Source organism: Cokeromyces recurvatus, assembly GCF_025118155.1.
Source record: "Cokeromyces recurvatus strain NRRL 2243 chromosome Unknown BX663scaffold_26, whole genome shotgun sequence".
Lineage (NCBI taxonomy): Eukaryota > Fungi > Mucoromycota > Mucoromycetes > Mucorales > Mucoraceae > Cokeromyces > Cokeromyces recurvatus.
The window spans coordinates 361,898-378,290 of record NW_026251412.1 but is presented as its reverse complement, the minus strand read 5'-3'; the positions used below and the strand labels follow the sequence as shown (position 1 = coordinate 378,290).

Below are 16,393 nucleotides of genomic sequence, written 5' to 3'. Positions count from 1 at the left end.
AAACTCATATTCAAAAAAAAACAGTAATCAGGCTCTATTTAACAGTCACATTATACTGCCCCAATCACATGGCTCCTTTAATGATTCTTACTATTTTTCAATCCACCTTTTCTTTCAAACAAATTGAAAATGTCGCATAACTTTGAAGATGATTTATATAATATATATAATAGGGGAGGAGAAGAGAATGCATATAATGATGAGGACTTATATGGTGATGATCCAGTTGTAGAAGATAAAGATGGAAGCGTCAATGAAAGTGAATCGTTTGGATTGAATGAACAACAGTTCGAGTCTACACAACAACAACAACATTCAAATGATAAATTAGATGAATTCAATCAGTCACAACAACAACAACAACAAAAGAAATCATATCAAAGACAACAACAATATTATCAAACAGGTGGAGCTAATTGGGTGTACAATCCATTTTTGTATCAGCAATATATGGCAATGTATCAAAGAAACTTACAACAACAAATGGCATTTAGTCCATATCAAATGTTTCAAAACAATACAAGACCCTATATGTCTCAACCAACTGGAAATATGAACAACAATGAAAAAATGGCTGATGACGAATCAGATGAAGGGTACGTATACACTTTGGAATAGATTACCTTTCATATATTGAAATTGCATATAAATATATAATAGAAAAATATTTGTTGGAGGACTTAGCTGGGATACCACTGATGGTAAGAATATACACATACATACATACATACACACACACATACATACATACATACACACACACATACATACACACATATATATACATATATACATACATACATATATACAGATTACAACTGCTATACACTAGTAATAGTAAATTAGCAGAAATATGACTATTATTATATTGTATATTTATTGTTGATATTGCTACTATTGTTATAATAATAAAAAAAATAATAATAATGATAATATACTCTAGAAAGTTTGCGTCAATACTTTTCTCAATTTGGTGAAGTAGTTAAATGTACAATCATGCGTGATCCAATGACTCAACGCTCGAAAGGTTATGCCTTTTTAACAATGAGTGACAAATCTGCAGTTGAAAACATTATGAATCAAGATCAACATTACTTAGATGGCAAGAAGGTATATACATATATATATATATATACATATATACATATTCATACATATACACATATGTATGCATAAATAGACTACACATACCAAGTTATTAACTATTATCTAGATTGATCCAAAAAAAGCTATTTCTCGAGAAGAACAAGAAAAAACAGAAAAGATTTTTGTAGGAGGCATCTCACCTGAAGTAACTGAAGAAGAATTCCGTAATTTTTTTGCACAATTTGGTACAGTGCTTAATGCCACTTTAATCATGGAACGTGATACAGGCAGACCACGTGGGTTTGGATTCGTCACATTTCAAAGCAGTGAAGACGTTGATGAAGTCTTAAAGAATCCAAATTTATCAATTAAAGATAAGACGGTAAAATTCATAATAAATGCCCTATTTTATAACAAGTGTGTCTAATATTCATCCAACATATAGATTGACATCAGGAGAGCCACGCCAAAAGGGAAACAGAATAGAATAACAACAAACTTCAGGCCTTCCGTCTTTGTACCAAATATGACTTATTATAATAACATGCCATCTCCATCCAACTATCGTCGACAAGGTTAGTGAAATTTAAACAGTCAACTTTAAATATTAAAAAAAATCCTTCTATTATTTCCAGATAATACACGTGCTACTACTGATAATAAAAGGAATCCAAAGGAGCGTTATAACGGTGGTGCCTCATATCCTTCTCCTCAATCAAGAAATCCACAACACTACCGACCTTATTAGTGTCGGAGTATGAATTGTATGTATATCGTGACTTTAACCCGCGGTTCAGCCATTCTAATTGATCGCGTTCCATTTAATTGAGCGAATAAAAATTAATAAAAAAATTTAGGAAACAGGAGTACGAGGTTTCTTTCCTTTTCTTTTAATTAAGCACCTTTTTTTTTTTTTTTTTTTTTTTCTTGTAAAGTTTGAATACACACATATAACATTTATATACATATTTTATTTTTTGTATAGACTATTTTTTTTTTAACTACATATTTATTATACATACATAATGAGAGAAATTATTCACTTACAAGCTGGTAAGGAAAAAAAAAAAACTTTTTTCTTAGTTCGGTAAATTTGACATGCTTATTTTAAATACTATATAAATCTAGGTCAATGTGGTAATCAGGTATGTACTTAGATGTAACCATCATGTGTAAGTAATCTGTCTAAATATGTATATATATTTTTTATATGTATATAGATTGGTCAAAAATTTTGGGAAACTATTTCAGAAGAACATGGCATTAATACCAATGGTAATTACTGTGGTGATAATGACCTTCAATTAGAACGTATCAATGTATTTTATAATGAAGGTTCCGAAGGCAAATACGTCCCAAGGTAGGCAAAAGAAAATATTTTTTATTTTTATTTTTTTTATTTTTTTTTTTTTATATAAAAACGAAATAAGCCGTTGACATAAATCTTTTTTTTTTTTTTTTTTTTTTTTTTTTTTTCATAGAGCTGTTTTAGTTGATCTTGAACCTGCTACCATGGATAGCATTCGTGCTAGCCCTTATGGTAAGATCTTTAGACCTGATAATTTTGTAAATGCTCAATCTGGTGCTGGTAATTCTTGGGCTAAAGGGTATTACACCGAAGGTGCTGAATTAGTCGAGTCCATTATGGACGTTGTTCGTAAGGAGGCAGAAAATACAGATTGTCTCCAAGGTTTCCAATTGGCCCATTCTCTTGGTGGCGGTACTGGTTCTGGTCTTGGTTCCCTTTTGTTATCAAAGATTCGTGAAGAATACCCTGATCGTATCTTGAGTACTTACTCTGTTGTTCCATCCCCTAAAGTCTCTGATACCGTTGTCGAACCCTATAATGCTGTTTTATCTGTTCATCAACTTGTCGAGAACTGTGACGCGACTTTCTGTATCGATAACGAAGCTCTCTATGATATTTGTTTCCGTACACTTAAATTGACCAGTCCTAACTATGGTGATTTGAACCAATTGGTCTCTGCTGTCATGTCTGGTGTCTCTACTAGTTTGCGTTTCCCTGGTCAATTAAACAGTGATTTGCGTAAGCTTTGTGTTAACATGGTTCCCTTCCCTCGTCTTCATTTCTTCATGGTCGGTGTCGCTCCTCTTACTGCCTCTGGCTCTCAACAATATCGTAACTTGAGTGTCTCTGAATTGACTGCTCAAATGTTTGACGCTCGTAACATGATGGCTGCATCTGATCCTCGTCATGGTCGTTACTTGACAGCCGCTACTATCTTCCGTGGACGTCTGTCGACAAAGGAAGTTGAAAACCAAATGTTGGCTGTTCAACAAAAGAACTCCTCCTACTTTGTTGAATGGATTCCTAATAGTGTTAAGACCTCTCTTTGTGATATTCCTCCTGTTGGCTTAAAGATGTCTGGTACCTTTATCGGTAATAGCACAGCTATTCAAGACTTATTCAAGCGTGTCAATGAACAATTCACGGCTATGTTCAGAAGAAAGGCTTTCTTGCATTGGTATACAGGTGAAGGCATGGATGAAATGGAATTTACTGAAGCTGAATCCAACATGAATGACCTTGTTTCTGAATACCAACAATACCAAGATGCCACTATTGATGAAGAATATGATGAAGAATATGCTGATGAAGAAATGGAAGAAGAAGAACCTATGGAAGAATAGATAACATGCATGCATAATATTATAACAAACAAAACAAGAACAACAAAAAAGTTAAATTAATAAAATGTTTATTTTTGCATAATTAGAGTAAATACATACATAATTGGGGGGAGGGGGTTTATTTACAAATAATACATATTGCAAAGAAAAGAAAAAGGAAAAGAAAAAGTATTGACGTGTAAATAGGGTATATATATACATATATTTATTTATATATATTCTGTCTGCTTACAGACTTGATTGTTCCTCTTCTTCTTCTTCCTTTAATATACCTGACCAAATACTGTGGTTCATTGAATCCATTAAACCTTGTGAAATCTCTATTGGCATTTCAAGGTTACCATCAATAAGTGCCCAATTTAGTCTAGTAGAGGGACTTGGATGATGAGTAACAGGAGAAGGCGATAATCCTCCACTAAAAGGACTACGATAAATACTATCGAATTCTGTATTTGGTGAAGAAGGGCTACTGTTTGTTCCAAAAGTAGTAGTTATCATGAGAGGATAAATTCCATTAGAAACGGGTGAATCATACTGATTCTCCATAGAGAAAGCCGATTGAGGTGAGACAGGTAAACTTGTTGTACCAGTAGTACTAGCAGTTGAATAATCCATACTATTGATGACAATACGAGGCACTAATTGTTATCTAATGTTAATAAAATCTTCTTTATGTTTATTATCATTATTATTATTTTTTTCCCCCCCTTTTCACTCACCTGGAGGCGACATCTTTTTAACACTACATATATAATTATCTGGATTTTCAGGCACATGCTGAATATAATTGTCCTGTTCAATAGATTTGAAATCAAGAGGATTAGGGTTTGCTACACCTAACTTCTTCACTTCATCTTCATCACGCTTTTTCCATAATTCATGAATAAATCTTCTTTTTTGAATTTGTGAAAAAAAGAAACCAGCCGCTTTTTCTAAATGATATTCTTGAGTTAATTGATCGATTTTTTCTAATCGAGCTATTAATGGATCTAGACTATATAAATGAATTAAAACTTTTTGTCTTGAAATATCCCTCGTTTATTTTTGTCATCTCTTACGTCAAAGATGTAGTGATATCAATAAATCTATAAGACATAATGGTAAGCACGCTAGCAAACGGTATGCCTTTTGGTGTTTCTGATCTCAAAATTTCCTATTTTTTTTAAAAAAAAAATAAATAAATAAATAAATGATATAATAAAAGAAACGCATATTCATTATCTAAAGCTAACCTTGTAATACAGATTGTATTCCATTCTTCTTTTCCTCACTTCTTCTTTATCCATCTTATTTAAACATTTGTTTATTTCCTTCAAATTTATATCTTGTTGTTTACCAGTATAATTACTGGTTGTTTCAGGTGATTTAGGACTAGCATGAGCAGAGTATGAATAAAGTTTATCCGCACTTATTTTACTAGCTTTTATAATATTATCAATCGAGTGAATATCATCGTATATTCTAAATCTAAATCGTCCTGTCAATTTTCGTAATAGTTTTGATATATCTTCTTTCTGTATATAGCCTGTTCCATCCGGGTCAATTTCTGCCCACGCTTGTTTAAACCTATATAGACCATGTTTAATAACACTTGTGTTTATAGATGATATATATTTATATATATAATTTTTTTTAAAGAAAAAAAAAAAATTACATTCGTAAATCAGCCTTTGTAATTTTTGTAAAACGTGTTCTAGTCTCGTATGTGTATTCAAAGTTACTGATAATAACCTAAAGATAAAGATGAGTATATTCCTAGAATTAACATTGTTTTTTTTTTTTTTTTTTTTTTTCGATACTTACAGCAGTAAACAAATTCAAAAAGATGTGTGTACAAACAACATAAAATAAATCAAACAGAAAATATGCCCAAAATGGAGATCCACAGTCATTTTGAAGATAATTATTTGAATAGTTACAATTTGGATATTGTACAGCATAATCAATAATAATAGCATTCTATATCAGTTTAAAGAGTATTAGTTTGTCCTTCTTAAACTTTTTTTTTTTCGTTTACAAAGAAAAGAAATAAAACTTACCCAAGCTTCACCAGTAGTTGCTCGAACAAGTAATAATAATGCATTCCCATAGTCTCTGAAATTAGAATGTGCAGTACCATAAATACCGTATTTTGTCAAACCAAAAAACTCCATAAACAACATGGCAAACAAACACATAGTAACCATAAAAACAGCAGATACTTGAATAATAGATGGGATTGATTTCCTTTTTTTTTTTTTTTGAAAAAAAAAAATCGTTAGTATATTTAACTTATAATAAATTTAATTTACTTACGCAATTGCATGATAAAGGGTTTGAAGAGCATCAATACCTTCACCTAAACGAAAAGCGGCTAATACTAAACAGTATCTTTCGGCTCGAACCGTCCATAAATCAGGAAATGCAAAACGAATAATTAAAAGGATTAGTGCACTAAGTGCGATTAAGCAATCAAACCAGTTCCATTTGCTACGTATCCACTATAATATTGTATTGTTAAAGAAATAGTCATCCTTTTTTTTTTTTTTTTTTTTTTTTTTTTATTATTTATTTATTTATTTCCCTCAATAATTACCTTTTTCCATCCAAGTCCTAATAACTTTATAGCACACTCTACCACATAAATAATAGTAAAACCCAAATATGAAAATTCTTGAAAAAAAAAAAAAAAAAATTAAAATACGCTAAAATAAAATTGTATAAATTCATAATTTACCTTGAAGTTCTCCAAGCCAATGTGGTTCATTTTGAAACTCACTAGCGATAGTAGCAATATTCAAGAAAATAAAAAACATCATTAGTCGATTTAGTTTCCCATGTTTTTTAATCACCATGTCATAACAAAGCCTTCTAATCTTTGACTTTGGCCGAAATACTTTGATTGTAGGTTTTACAGAGGCAAGTAATCGTTGAAGATCAGAATATTGTCGTTGAGCAGTTGTAAGGGTTGTAATACCATTTCTTTCTTTGAACTTTTCAATAATAACCTATGAATAATATTATAAATATCCTTTTTTTTTTTCTTCTTCTCCTTTTTCTTTTACTTACACCCACAAATAATTGAATTGTGCCCTGAGAGATAATCATGAAAATAATATAAAAAATACCATTATAGACTTTTGATGAATCCCAGTTAAAGGTGGGTTGTAAATCAGGCACCTTTGGAACGCTCATGGAACTAAACATAGAATCAACCCAACCTTCAGTAGATGTAAGAGAGAAGAGATGCTGAAGTGCAAGAGGAAAATTATCAAAGGTAATAAATCCATTTTGAGGGTTTTGCCATATGCGTGGTGCCAATATATTTACAACACTATTATCATCGCTACTGATATTTATGTTAAATTCACCTACACATTCGCCTTTGGTGGAAACATCTGTATCATTACACATCCACATAAGTCCTCCAAAGAGATTAACACCATAGACTGCAAACGGAATCAATACCAAAAAGGTAAATACCAGAGCATCGAACATGAGAGGGAAAGCATAAAAGAGAGAAACAAAGATATCACGAACACCATCAAAGTATCGAATGAGACGTAAGATACGTAGACTACGAAATGTACTAAGTCCTCGTGGTGCTTCCTCTGTGCCCATGAAGATGGTGATAATATTTAATAAAATGACACATAAATCGAGTTGATTCCAATGGTTTCGAAGGTATGCATGAGGCGTTAATAAAAGTCCATCGGCTATAATACGAATACTGACTTCTACAATAAAGACAATACTAAGCGTGATTTCAATCGCATTAAATGTGCTTTGTTTGGCCGTATCTTTTCGCATTAATCTTGTAGAAGGCTCATCAAGAATTACCATAATAATACTAACAAGTACACATGCCATCACAATCCAATTGAAAATATTTTGTTTTTCTGTTTGCCCATTATCACTTGATCCAACTAATTTCTTACAATAGTATCGAATTTTACTTCGATTAGAAAAAATAAGTAAAGAATTCACAACAGGCATTATTTTTCTCATTGCTTCCCGATTTTCTTCAGCAACAATTATATCATAATCTTCATACGTATCTTCAGTATCTTGTATAAAAGGATTGCTACACCGTCCATATACATATATTACATAAATAAATAAATAAATAAATAAAGAAAAAAAAAGGGGGGGGAGGGGAAAACGAATTATATAATATAATAGTTAATCTTACATAGGTGCAGATTTAATACTTGTTTTTTTTCGAAGAAACGGTATTTGTTGACGAATATTCAAAAAGAATAGAGCCAACTTTCTTTCAATCCAAGATGGTTGCTTTAATTCTTCTGGTTCTTGATTTTTCGGCAAGTCACTCATTAATTCGACCAAGTCATTTTTCGTTAATGGTGCAGTCAAGTTGGCAGGTAGTTTAGAGACTTGAATATTTTTCCTATCATTGAGATAATAAAACGGTTTAAATAATTTCAAAAGAATTGTCTCTGTTCGGTGCTTGTCTTTAAAACGATGTCGATGAATAAAATCTTTAATTTGATAGTGTCGAATATAATCATCACTCAGCTCAAAATTTTCTAGTACAACTGCAATATAAAGGCCAGACATGATATATCGACCAAAGGCAAAGTAGATAGATACAGCAATTGCTGCATAAATTGAACCTTGACCTGATTGACTTTCCATTGCATTATACAGTAAAGTCTATATATGTATATACAAATAGGAGAGAGAGATAAATAAAAATAGTTAGCACACTACAGATAGTAATAATTATTATCTTTATATAGCATTACAGTCCATGTTTCGCTAGTATAAACCACAATAAGTGAGACAAAAGATTCCCAGAATGTATCAAATTTATTTGCAGGATCAGTATTTGTCACAATTTCTCCATAATCACCACCAAACATTTGCATAAAGACAGTCGAACAAAGTGCAGTTGCTAATATTAAAAATATCATAACATAAATAACGCTTTCACCTGTACCTAAAGCTAAAAACTTTAAAACAAATAAATTATCATTAAATGTTCCTCAAGTATGTATATATGTATGTATGTATATATTTGCTTCTTACCAAGAGCCTTCGAACTCGAGGAATACAAATAAATAAACGATAGAGTCGAAGAATTTGAAATACTGTTAAATATTTATATTCCCAGGAGTCTTGAATCATTGGTAATTGAATAACACATGTACTTATAACTAGAAATAAATCAAATAAATTTGTTTTTGTTGACCAAAAACTTATCCAACTTGTCGCTCCCACTATACGAAGTATAATTTCGAAAGCAAAAATAAACGTAAAAGCAGTTTCCGCATTATCTAATTCAAAAAAAAAAAAAAAAAGAAAAAATAATAATAATTAAAAAATATACATACATACCTACATATATATATAAACAAATTCATATGTTTATACTATACCAATAAGTGAAAGTGTCTTTTCAGAAGCATAAAATGATCTTAGACACATAAAAATGAAATTAAAGAAGACCAAAAATCCACCAAAATAGAAAAATAATTTACTTCTCACAAGTTGAACAATCCACCATCTTAATTTGACTCGAGTAACACCCTTACCAAGATCATCAGGAGGATTATCAAACATCCATATATTTTCATTATCTAATCCTTCAGCATCACGTAAAATGGGGTATCCCTTCTTTTTTGCAGTAAAAGCACTGACTGCACTTTCTTCGCGAACTCGTGCAAATGCAGATGTAATAACAGCTAAATATTAAACAAGGTTAGAAATTGTCTTTTTTTCTTCATAAAACTAAACATATAAAAATTCATTACATAATTTTTACCAAACAGTAAAAATGTTAAAACAAATGCAATAATGTATACACCCAGACAGTAATATAAAGCAGCTACATTAGAATCACCATCTTGTGTTTGATACATCAACGTTGTCCATAATTCCAGAGAAACAAAAGTATAAACATTTAAAAAGGAATTAAAAATGGTATCATAATTTACAAATCCATAGTTAGGGTTATTTGATGGTGTTTCTATACAAATTTGGCCAGCAGCACATAGATAGCCTTGATAACCTGGATAAGTTGTGCTATTTGTTTCTGTATTAAAGGGGCCTACAATAGTTGTACCATTCATGTAACCTGAACAATATAAAGCAGGTTCCACTAATTGAACTAAATATAATGTCAAACACATTAGTTTCATATGTATACAAATAATACATGTGTTAAAATGGAAACTTACGATTATTCTCCGAGTCAGTAAAATAGCATCTACGTGAGAGAACGCCTTGATACGAAATAAGACCAAACAGGGCAAAAATAATCAAGAAGAATAAAATAAGGCCTGAAACAGCTAATAGAATATCCCAACTTGTTTCCAGTGATTTAAGGATAACCTTAATACAAATAAACAAATAAATAAGCAAATATAACGTAATGTTTCATATATATATATATATGTATATGTATGTATATATATATAAATGTATGTATATATGTATACACGTATATACATATATACACGCAATATATACATTTATAAATTAATTCACTTTACAGCTGTACCCGGCAAAATAGATAATAGTCGAATTGGCCTAATAGCACCTAATGATTTAAATAAAGATAAATATGGGTATCGGTATATCATTAAAGTAAAGTCTATCCAGTAAGAGATAATAGAAATCGTATCGAAACAGTTTCCAAAACTATTCAAGTAAGCACAATGATTTCGTTTAACATCCACTATTTTCTTGTCTTCGTCAATATTTGAAACTTTATCATCCTCTATTATCCTATTGTTACTTTTTTCCTCCTTTAAAGAAACAATTGAATTTCTTTTCCCTTTTGATAGTAAAAATAGATTCATAAAATTATATTTCTTTCGTGACATTGAGGTATGAGGCGGTATAATTAAACCATAAGCAATTATTTTGCATAAAGTTTCAATACTTTATCAATTTTATATGAGTGAGGGTAAAGATAAATAACTATAAATAGTAAAATTTACCTATAAAAGCATTGTATGCATAATATTGGATAATGAGTCCATTGTCCTCCAAATACAGATTTTTGTTCATTTGACGTAATAGGTACACATGCAAGTAAAAACCAATGTAAAATCATTAAGAAACAAATGAAAACTTCGACATTTCTAATAAATACAAATAAAAATGAATATAAATTCAATATAATATGATATAATATAAAACCTTTGTCGAACGAATCTCCAAAGCATAATACGAATTGGATTATTGGGGCCAAAGATGAAAAGTGAATAACCTTGCAATGGGCTATTTTTATTTTCTTTTAATACAGTTTTTTGAACTTCATTATGTAATATCTCCTTCTCTGAAATATTATTATTGGGAGAATTAGTTGCTGCTTCTGCTGTTACTGCTGCTGTTGCTGTTGCTGTTGCTGTTGCTGCTACTGCTACTGCTGCTGCTGCTGCTGTTGTTGTTGTTGTTGTTGTTGTTGCTGGAGATAATGCATAATCAAAATCTAAGCTTGTATTTGTTGTAGAAGATAAAAAAGATAATCTGTTCCCATTATTAGGTGGAGATAGTTCTACAGTATGTTTTTCATTAGATTCGTTTATATTAGTAGATAAAGGCTGAATTTGGGTATGATCTTCTACAGTTATTACTTGATTATTTATATTATTATTATTGTATAGTGATGATGATATAGAATTGAAATTAAATAGTTCTTTATCAGCTATCTCTTTTGATTCAGGTGCTCTTGAATTGACAACACGTATAACGGCTTGGTATATTAGATCTAAAAAATAAGATTCATTTTGATTTTTATGTATTTCTTGACTTGAATATTTTAAATGCTGCTGATGACGATAATAATGATTGTCAGTATGTGTATCCATATATCGATGTTGAGCAGTTATAGCAGCTGTAGTTGTAGCATGATATGGTTTTATAGAGATGTTATGTTGAATAGATGATCCACTAAAAGAAGTTCTCGAATATGGGTGACTATGTCTATGATGTCCCTTTGATGAACAAGAAGTGGTTGATTTATATCCATCTAAATCATAACTCCATTCGCTATGTTGATTAGAGGAGGGGCTAAAGGCTAATATTGACTTCTCTGGTTCACTTTGATTTGAGGAAGATAAACGAGACGAGCTGAATCGACGTGATCGCAAGCCTAAAGATGATATATTGCTTTCTCTATAACGATTATTATTTGGCGTAGATATACCCAATCCTGCAGTGACTCTTTCATCAATGGCGGTACTAGTTGAAAATCCTTTAGCAGAATAATGATACTTTTCTTTCTGAAATAGAAACCGATCTAGTTTATTTTTTCGTCGTAATAAATCTTTTGTAAGAGGTAAAGGCTGAGGAGATGGTAATGATGGTAGTTGTGAGGGAGGACTAATTTTAGGGGGTGAAAGAGAATTAGAACAATTATTGTTGTCATTATTTATAATTGATAATTCATATTCTGATGTAGTAGGTTTAGTTAAAATAATTTGTGGAATGGCTGTCAATGAGGCTTCATTTTGTGGCGTTAATGTAGATGGTGTTTTCCTTCCAATGTCTTTTTGATCAGACAAAGTGTCGGACTTGACCATACTTTTGTATTTAACTTTATTATCTTTTCTTTATTATTTCCTTTTTTAAGAATTAAAAAAAAAAAAAGAAGAAGAAAGATAAAAAAGATGGAAGACTTTTTTTCGTAGACCAATTATCTTATCCATATTTATAAGAACTAAAATCTGGCAGGCAATGACTTTTTTTATGTCCTACAATGGGAAAAAGGTTTCAAATTATTCATATTAACTTTTTTTTTCCGACTAATTTGCGTATGAGATTTTATGTTCTTGTACTCCAATATTTCCATTTTTGAACATTTAATTTTTTTTTGTTTTCACATGTTGATAATTTTAATTTTGCATATTATTATTTCTTAATTTTGCGCACCCACTTTTCATTTTTGCCTACAAGTTCAAGTCCAAAGTACAACTTTTCGTATCTCAATTGACAGTTTCTTTCTTTCGAAAATCAGCTATGTTTTTTTTTATACCTTAGCATAAAATGAATACAAGGAAGAAACAAACTGTACTAAGCAGCATTTATACGCTAAAATCAAATTTTAAACTGAATCAAGGTGGTGCCTTAGTTGTTTAATTTAGATTGATTAATGTAATATCCTTTGGATCAAATATTTTTAATATAGGATCACGATATAGATAAAGGATACTTGTTAGAAAAAACTATAAAAGGAACTGATAATTTTGAAATTGTCAGATTTAATTCTAAAATAAAAATATGTATACACATATATAACAATTTTTCACATAGTCTTCTTCTGTATTGATTTTCTTTACTGATCCAACACTATATATATCGTTAATCAATTAGATAAATATCTTTTTTTTTTGAAAGATATATAGTATACGTGCCCACAACATGCAAAGCAATTCCACTGATATCATTTATACTTTGAATGTTCAGAGTATTGTAGATTAGGCTGTCTAGTACATCCTTTGATTCTATAAGAAGCCTATCATTATCTTTATGTATTTTCATAATGGAAAGTGTAGCATTCGCTATTTCCATACAAACAGTATCCTTGTCCTTACCATTCAAGTTGACCATAAATCTTAGAGCTATTTTCATCTCTTTTACATTCTTAGAATCATCATATAGAATTTGTTTCATGTATTAAATATAGGGGTTAACTGTTTCAGTTTTTTTTTTTTTTTCTTTTTACTACCAAAATATATAACATGTTATGCAAGAAATGGTGAATTTTCTAATAAGTACAACAGAGGGAAAAAATACAAAAAAGAATAGAAAAGAAAGAAGAATAAGAAAAATGATGTAAAGAATAAGAACCCCTATGAAGCCTTACAAGTTATAAAAGAAAGAATGTAAAATAAACGCAAGTTCTTTGTAAACGATAATGTACACATTGTGTAGCGGGCAAAGAGGTATTATGTATTGAGTACCAACTATATATACATTTATATATATATATCAAGATATAATGAAAATTCCAGTTATAGCCTTTAGAAATGGAATATTGAATAAAAATGCTGTCATATTCAAAGGTATCCGAATAGAAGCCACTAACGTATTGTGAAAGTATTAAATAGACAAAAACGTCGTGATTTAATTATAGTTACTATAGCTGAATATAGAATTTTCAAAGTAATTAATTATTACTGCTCTATTTACATATTTGCTTTTACATAAAGCAGACTTGCCATTTATGCTTTGAAAGAAATTTTATGCCTGTAATAATGAGCTGTTATGATGTCTAAGCTTGTAAAAGTTGCGGGATGTCGTGTCAATGTGATTTCAATACTGCAAAAAAGATTCATTGAATCTCTAATGAGATACTAACCGGTCGAGATTGCCCCCTCCATATTCTCTGTCTAAATACTAATTAGATTTCGTCTAAATCTATTTTTACTTCTTAAATTTATATTATTTGATCTTTTTTTTGACTAGTTTCAATTTTATTCAAAAATATTGTAATTACAATGAATAACAGGCTTTAAGATGGTTTATAGTTTCATTAAAGAAATACAGTGAAAGAATATGACTGTATTGTTTAATAATACGAATAAACAGATAGGTTTTTACTACTAAATCAGAGATATAATAATTTAAAAGTAAGAATTATGCTGAAGATGACGTATGGATTTTTTTTTTTGTAGCTTTATTATTATTATTATTCTTTCTTTTTCTTTTTTTTTTTTTTGAATTATTTATACTTTTTGAATATACATACCTTTTTAAAAATGAGAATGGCCATTTATGGCTGTGTTTCCTCCATACTGGCTATTGGAGTGATACTTTCAGCAATGCATCAACGTTCAAACTTTTATGCTGCCTGTATATATCTTTCAAAATCAAGTGCATGCATGATGGTAAATATAGGCAATTCAAATAAAAAAAAAATACAGTGTAATAATTGACTTGCTTTACCATAAAGATACTATTAAATATGGGACTTATATTATGTATTTTGTTCGGCAAAACTTTACAAGCCATCTTCTTTGGCAGATTAAGAGCAATTGAAGTTGAAGTATGTATAATATGAAATTATGCATTTTAATTTAAACAATTAATCATAAAAATATCAATTTTTTTTTTAGCATTTATATGAAAGGTCTTGGTATGCGGTAACCGAAACATGTTTAGCAATGACTATATTTCGAGAAGAATTCGATTTACAATTCATTGTTGTTTTCACTACTTTATTATTCTTGAAGATATTTCATTGGCTATGCCAAGATCGTGTTGAATTTGTAAGTTTTATTTATTATTCATAAGAATTCAAGTTAAAGTTTATACAATGTGTATAGATGGAGCAAACACCTACAAATGGAATCAGTTTTCATGTTAGAATTGTAAACCTATTAAATATTTTATTGCTCGTAGATTTACTTTTAGCCAATCATGCTATCAATGTTACACTTGTAAAAGGACCTAATATGATGATTATGTTTGGTTTTGAGGTACAAATATATAATTCTATTTTATGTGCACTCTTATTAATATTAGCATAGTATACCATTTTATTATGTACTATAGTATCAACTATTGGCAAGTATATAATTAATGTAATTGACATGCGAAGTGAACAAACTTGGGAAGGAAAATCAATGTGGGTCTTTTATGTAGACCTGATTACAGGTATAAATTAGATTTATTAATAGGTCTTTTTTTTTTTCTAACTTTTTGTTTAATCATAGAATTTCTCAAGTTAGTCACTTATCTTATTTTCTTCTTGTATATTTGCTTAAACTATCAGTTACCTTTACATATTATAAGAGACGTCTATATTACATTTAGATCATTCATTCAGAAATGTAGAGATTTATATCGTTATAGACGCGCAACTCGAAATATGAATGAACTTTATCCTAATGCGACTGCAGAAGACTTTACTCGTTCAAGTGATAGTACTTGTATTATTTGTAGAGAAGAGATGCAAGTGACTGACTCCTATTCAAATGGAAATAATAACACCAATCATGCAGATATAGCTACTAATAGAAATGATAATGAGCATAATCTTGATCAGCCTAAAAAGCTTCCTTGTGGGCATATTTTCCATTTCCATTGTTTACGTAGCTGGCTTGAAAGACAACAGACTTGCCCTACATGGTAATATATAAAATACACTATGATATAATATAATCAAACTTTTTCTATTTATTTATATCTTATTTCTTTTCTTAGTCGTCGTTCTGTATTAGTTGATGGTAACATATAATTTATTATAGATACGTTATTTGATAAATTACTAATATTGCTATTTGTACAGCTAATAACCAAAATCAGCAATCACAGCAACCACAACCACAACCACAACAGCAACAGCAACAGCAACAGCAACAGCAACAGCAACCACAATTACTTCAGCAACTACCACAACAACAGCAGCCATTGCAAGGACTAGGAAGTCAATGGAATCAAACATTTACTCCTTATCAGCAATCATCTTCTTTTGGAATTCTTACTCCCGATCCTTCTTATGTAAATTCAAATGGATGGACGCGTTTAGTCCCTATAAGTACTTTAAACACTAATTCAACCGAATACATTAATGATCATACAATACCATCTCTTCCTTCGAATTTAACAGAAGAAGATCAACGTATTTTAGCTACATCAACAAGAGAAGCTATTGAAAGAAAATTAAAGATTTTAGAAACAGTTCAAAATCAGATCTTTCAGT

General features: G+C 30.2%; 6 protein-coding genes across 6 annotated transcripts; 3 read left to right on the top strand and 3 right to left on the bottom strand.

Moving 5' to 3' along the window:
- Positions 1-104: 104 nt before the first annotated feature.
- Positions 105-1,960, top strand: BX663DRAFT_519477 (uncharacterized protein). Its single transcript, XM_051529002.1, has 6 exons — positions 105-596; positions 661-701; positions 944-1,110; positions 1,214-1,468; positions 1,532-1,661; positions 1,722-1,960. Exons 1-6 carry the CDS (start codon positions 130-132, stop codon positions 1,832-1,834), a joined length of 1,173 nt encoding a protein of 390 aa, XP_051380043.1. The 5' UTR covers positions 105-129; the 3' UTR covers positions 1,835-1,960.
- A 40-nt stretch (positions 1,961-2,000) lies between these two features.
- Positions 2,001-3,852, top strand: BX663DRAFT_173795 (tubulin beta-3 chain). The gene is made up of 4 exons (XM_051521664.1): positions 2,001-2,139; positions 2,215-2,231; positions 2,307-2,446; positions 2,568-3,852. Exons 1-4 carry the CDS (start codon positions 2,112-2,114, stop codon positions 3,736-3,738), a joined length of 1,356 nt encoding a protein of 451 aa, XP_051380042.1. The 5' UTR covers positions 2,001-2,111; the 3' UTR covers positions 3,739-3,852.
- A 114-nt stretch (positions 3,853-3,966) lies between these two features.
- On the bottom strand, positions 3,967-10,541 carry BX663DRAFT_440149 (Ion transport protein-domain-containing protein; the record flags this gene model as incomplete). The annotated part of the gene is made up of 18 exons (XM_051523380.1): positions 3,967-4,376; positions 4,458-4,732; positions 4,797-4,891; positions 4,971-5,304; positions 5,393-5,469; positions 5,542-5,697; positions 5,778-5,964; positions 6,034-6,091; positions 6,314-6,351; positions 6,532-6,725; positions 6,787-7,801; positions 7,910-8,391; positions 8,484-8,690; positions 8,767-9,014; positions 9,117-9,422; positions 9,503-9,847; positions 9,918-10,071; positions 10,233-10,541. The coding sequence occupies 18 exons, from the start codon at positions 10,539-10,541 to the stop codon at positions 3,967-3,969; spliced, it is 4,890 nt and encodes a 1,629-aa protein (XP_051380041.1).
- On the bottom strand, positions 10,257-12,341 carry BX663DRAFT_173867 (uncharacterized protein). The gene is made up of 3 exons (XM_051521665.1): positions 10,885-12,341; positions 10,683-10,826; positions 10,257-10,516 (listed from the first exon to the last, which is right to left on the bottom strand). The coding sequence occupies exons 1-3, from the start codon at positions 12,267-12,269 to the stop codon at positions 10,474-10,476; spliced, it is 1,572 nt and encodes a 523-aa protein (XP_051380040.1). The 5' UTR covers positions 12,270-12,341; the 3' UTR covers positions 10,257-10,473.
- Positions 12,342-12,940: 599 nt separating this feature from the next.
- BX663DRAFT_519467 (uncharacterized protein) lies at positions 12,941-13,410 on the bottom strand. The gene is made up of 2 exons (XM_051529001.1): positions 13,101-13,410; positions 12,941-13,035 (listed from the first exon to the last, which is right to left on the bottom strand). Exons 1-2 carry the CDS (start codon positions 13,357-13,359, stop codon positions 13,022-13,024), a joined length of 273 nt encoding a protein of 90 aa, XP_051380039.1. The 5' UTR covers positions 13,360-13,410; the 3' UTR covers positions 12,941-13,021.
- Positions 13,411-14,447: 1,037 nt separating this feature from the next.
- On the top strand, positions 14,448-15,823 carry BX663DRAFT_440271 (uncharacterized protein; the record flags this gene model as incomplete). Its single annotated transcript, XM_051523387.1, has 6 exons — positions 14,448-14,576; positions 14,642-14,734; positions 14,805-14,957; positions 15,015-15,167; positions 15,219-15,345; positions 15,405-15,823. 6 exons carry the CDS (start codon positions 14,448-14,450, stop codon positions 15,821-15,823), a joined length of 1,074 nt encoding a protein of 357 aa, XP_051380038.1.
- Between the last annotated feature and the right edge of the window lie 570 nt (positions 15,824-16,393).

Coding starts and splice junctions, on each gene's coding strand:
- BX663DRAFT_519477 (XM_051529002.1), top strand. CDS start 130: ATGTCGCATAACTTTGAAGATGATTTATATAATATATATAATAGGGGA. Junction 597..660: donor GATGACGAATCAGATGAAGG/GTACGTATACAC, acceptor AATATATAATAG/AAAAATATTTGTTGGAGGAC. Junction 1,469..1,531: donor TATCAATTAAAGATAAGACG/GTAAAATTCATA, acceptor TCCAACATATAG/ATTGACATCAGGAGAGCCAC.
- BX663DRAFT_519467 (XM_051529001.1), bottom strand. CDS start 13,359: ATGAAACAAATTCTATATGATGATTCTAAGAATGTAAAAGAGATGAAA.
- BX663DRAFT_173795 (XM_051521664.1), top strand. CDS start 2,112: ATGAGAGAAATTATTCACTTACAAGCTG. Junction 2,447..2,567: donor GAAGGCAAATACGTCCCAAG/GTAGGCAAAAGA, acceptor TTTTTTTCATAG/AGCTGTTTTAGTTGATCTTG.
- BX663DRAFT_173867 (XM_051521665.1), bottom strand. CDS start 12,269: ATGGTCAAGTCCGACACTTTGTCTGATCAAAAAGACATTGGAAGGAAA. Junction 10,827..10,884: donor TGGAGATTCGTTCGACAAAG/GTTTTATATTAT, acceptor TGTATTTATTAG/AAATGTCGAAGTTTTCATTT. Junction 10,517..10,682: donor TGCATACAATGCTTTTATAG/GTAAATTTTACT, acceptor TACTATCAAAAG/GGAAAAGAAATTCAATTGTT.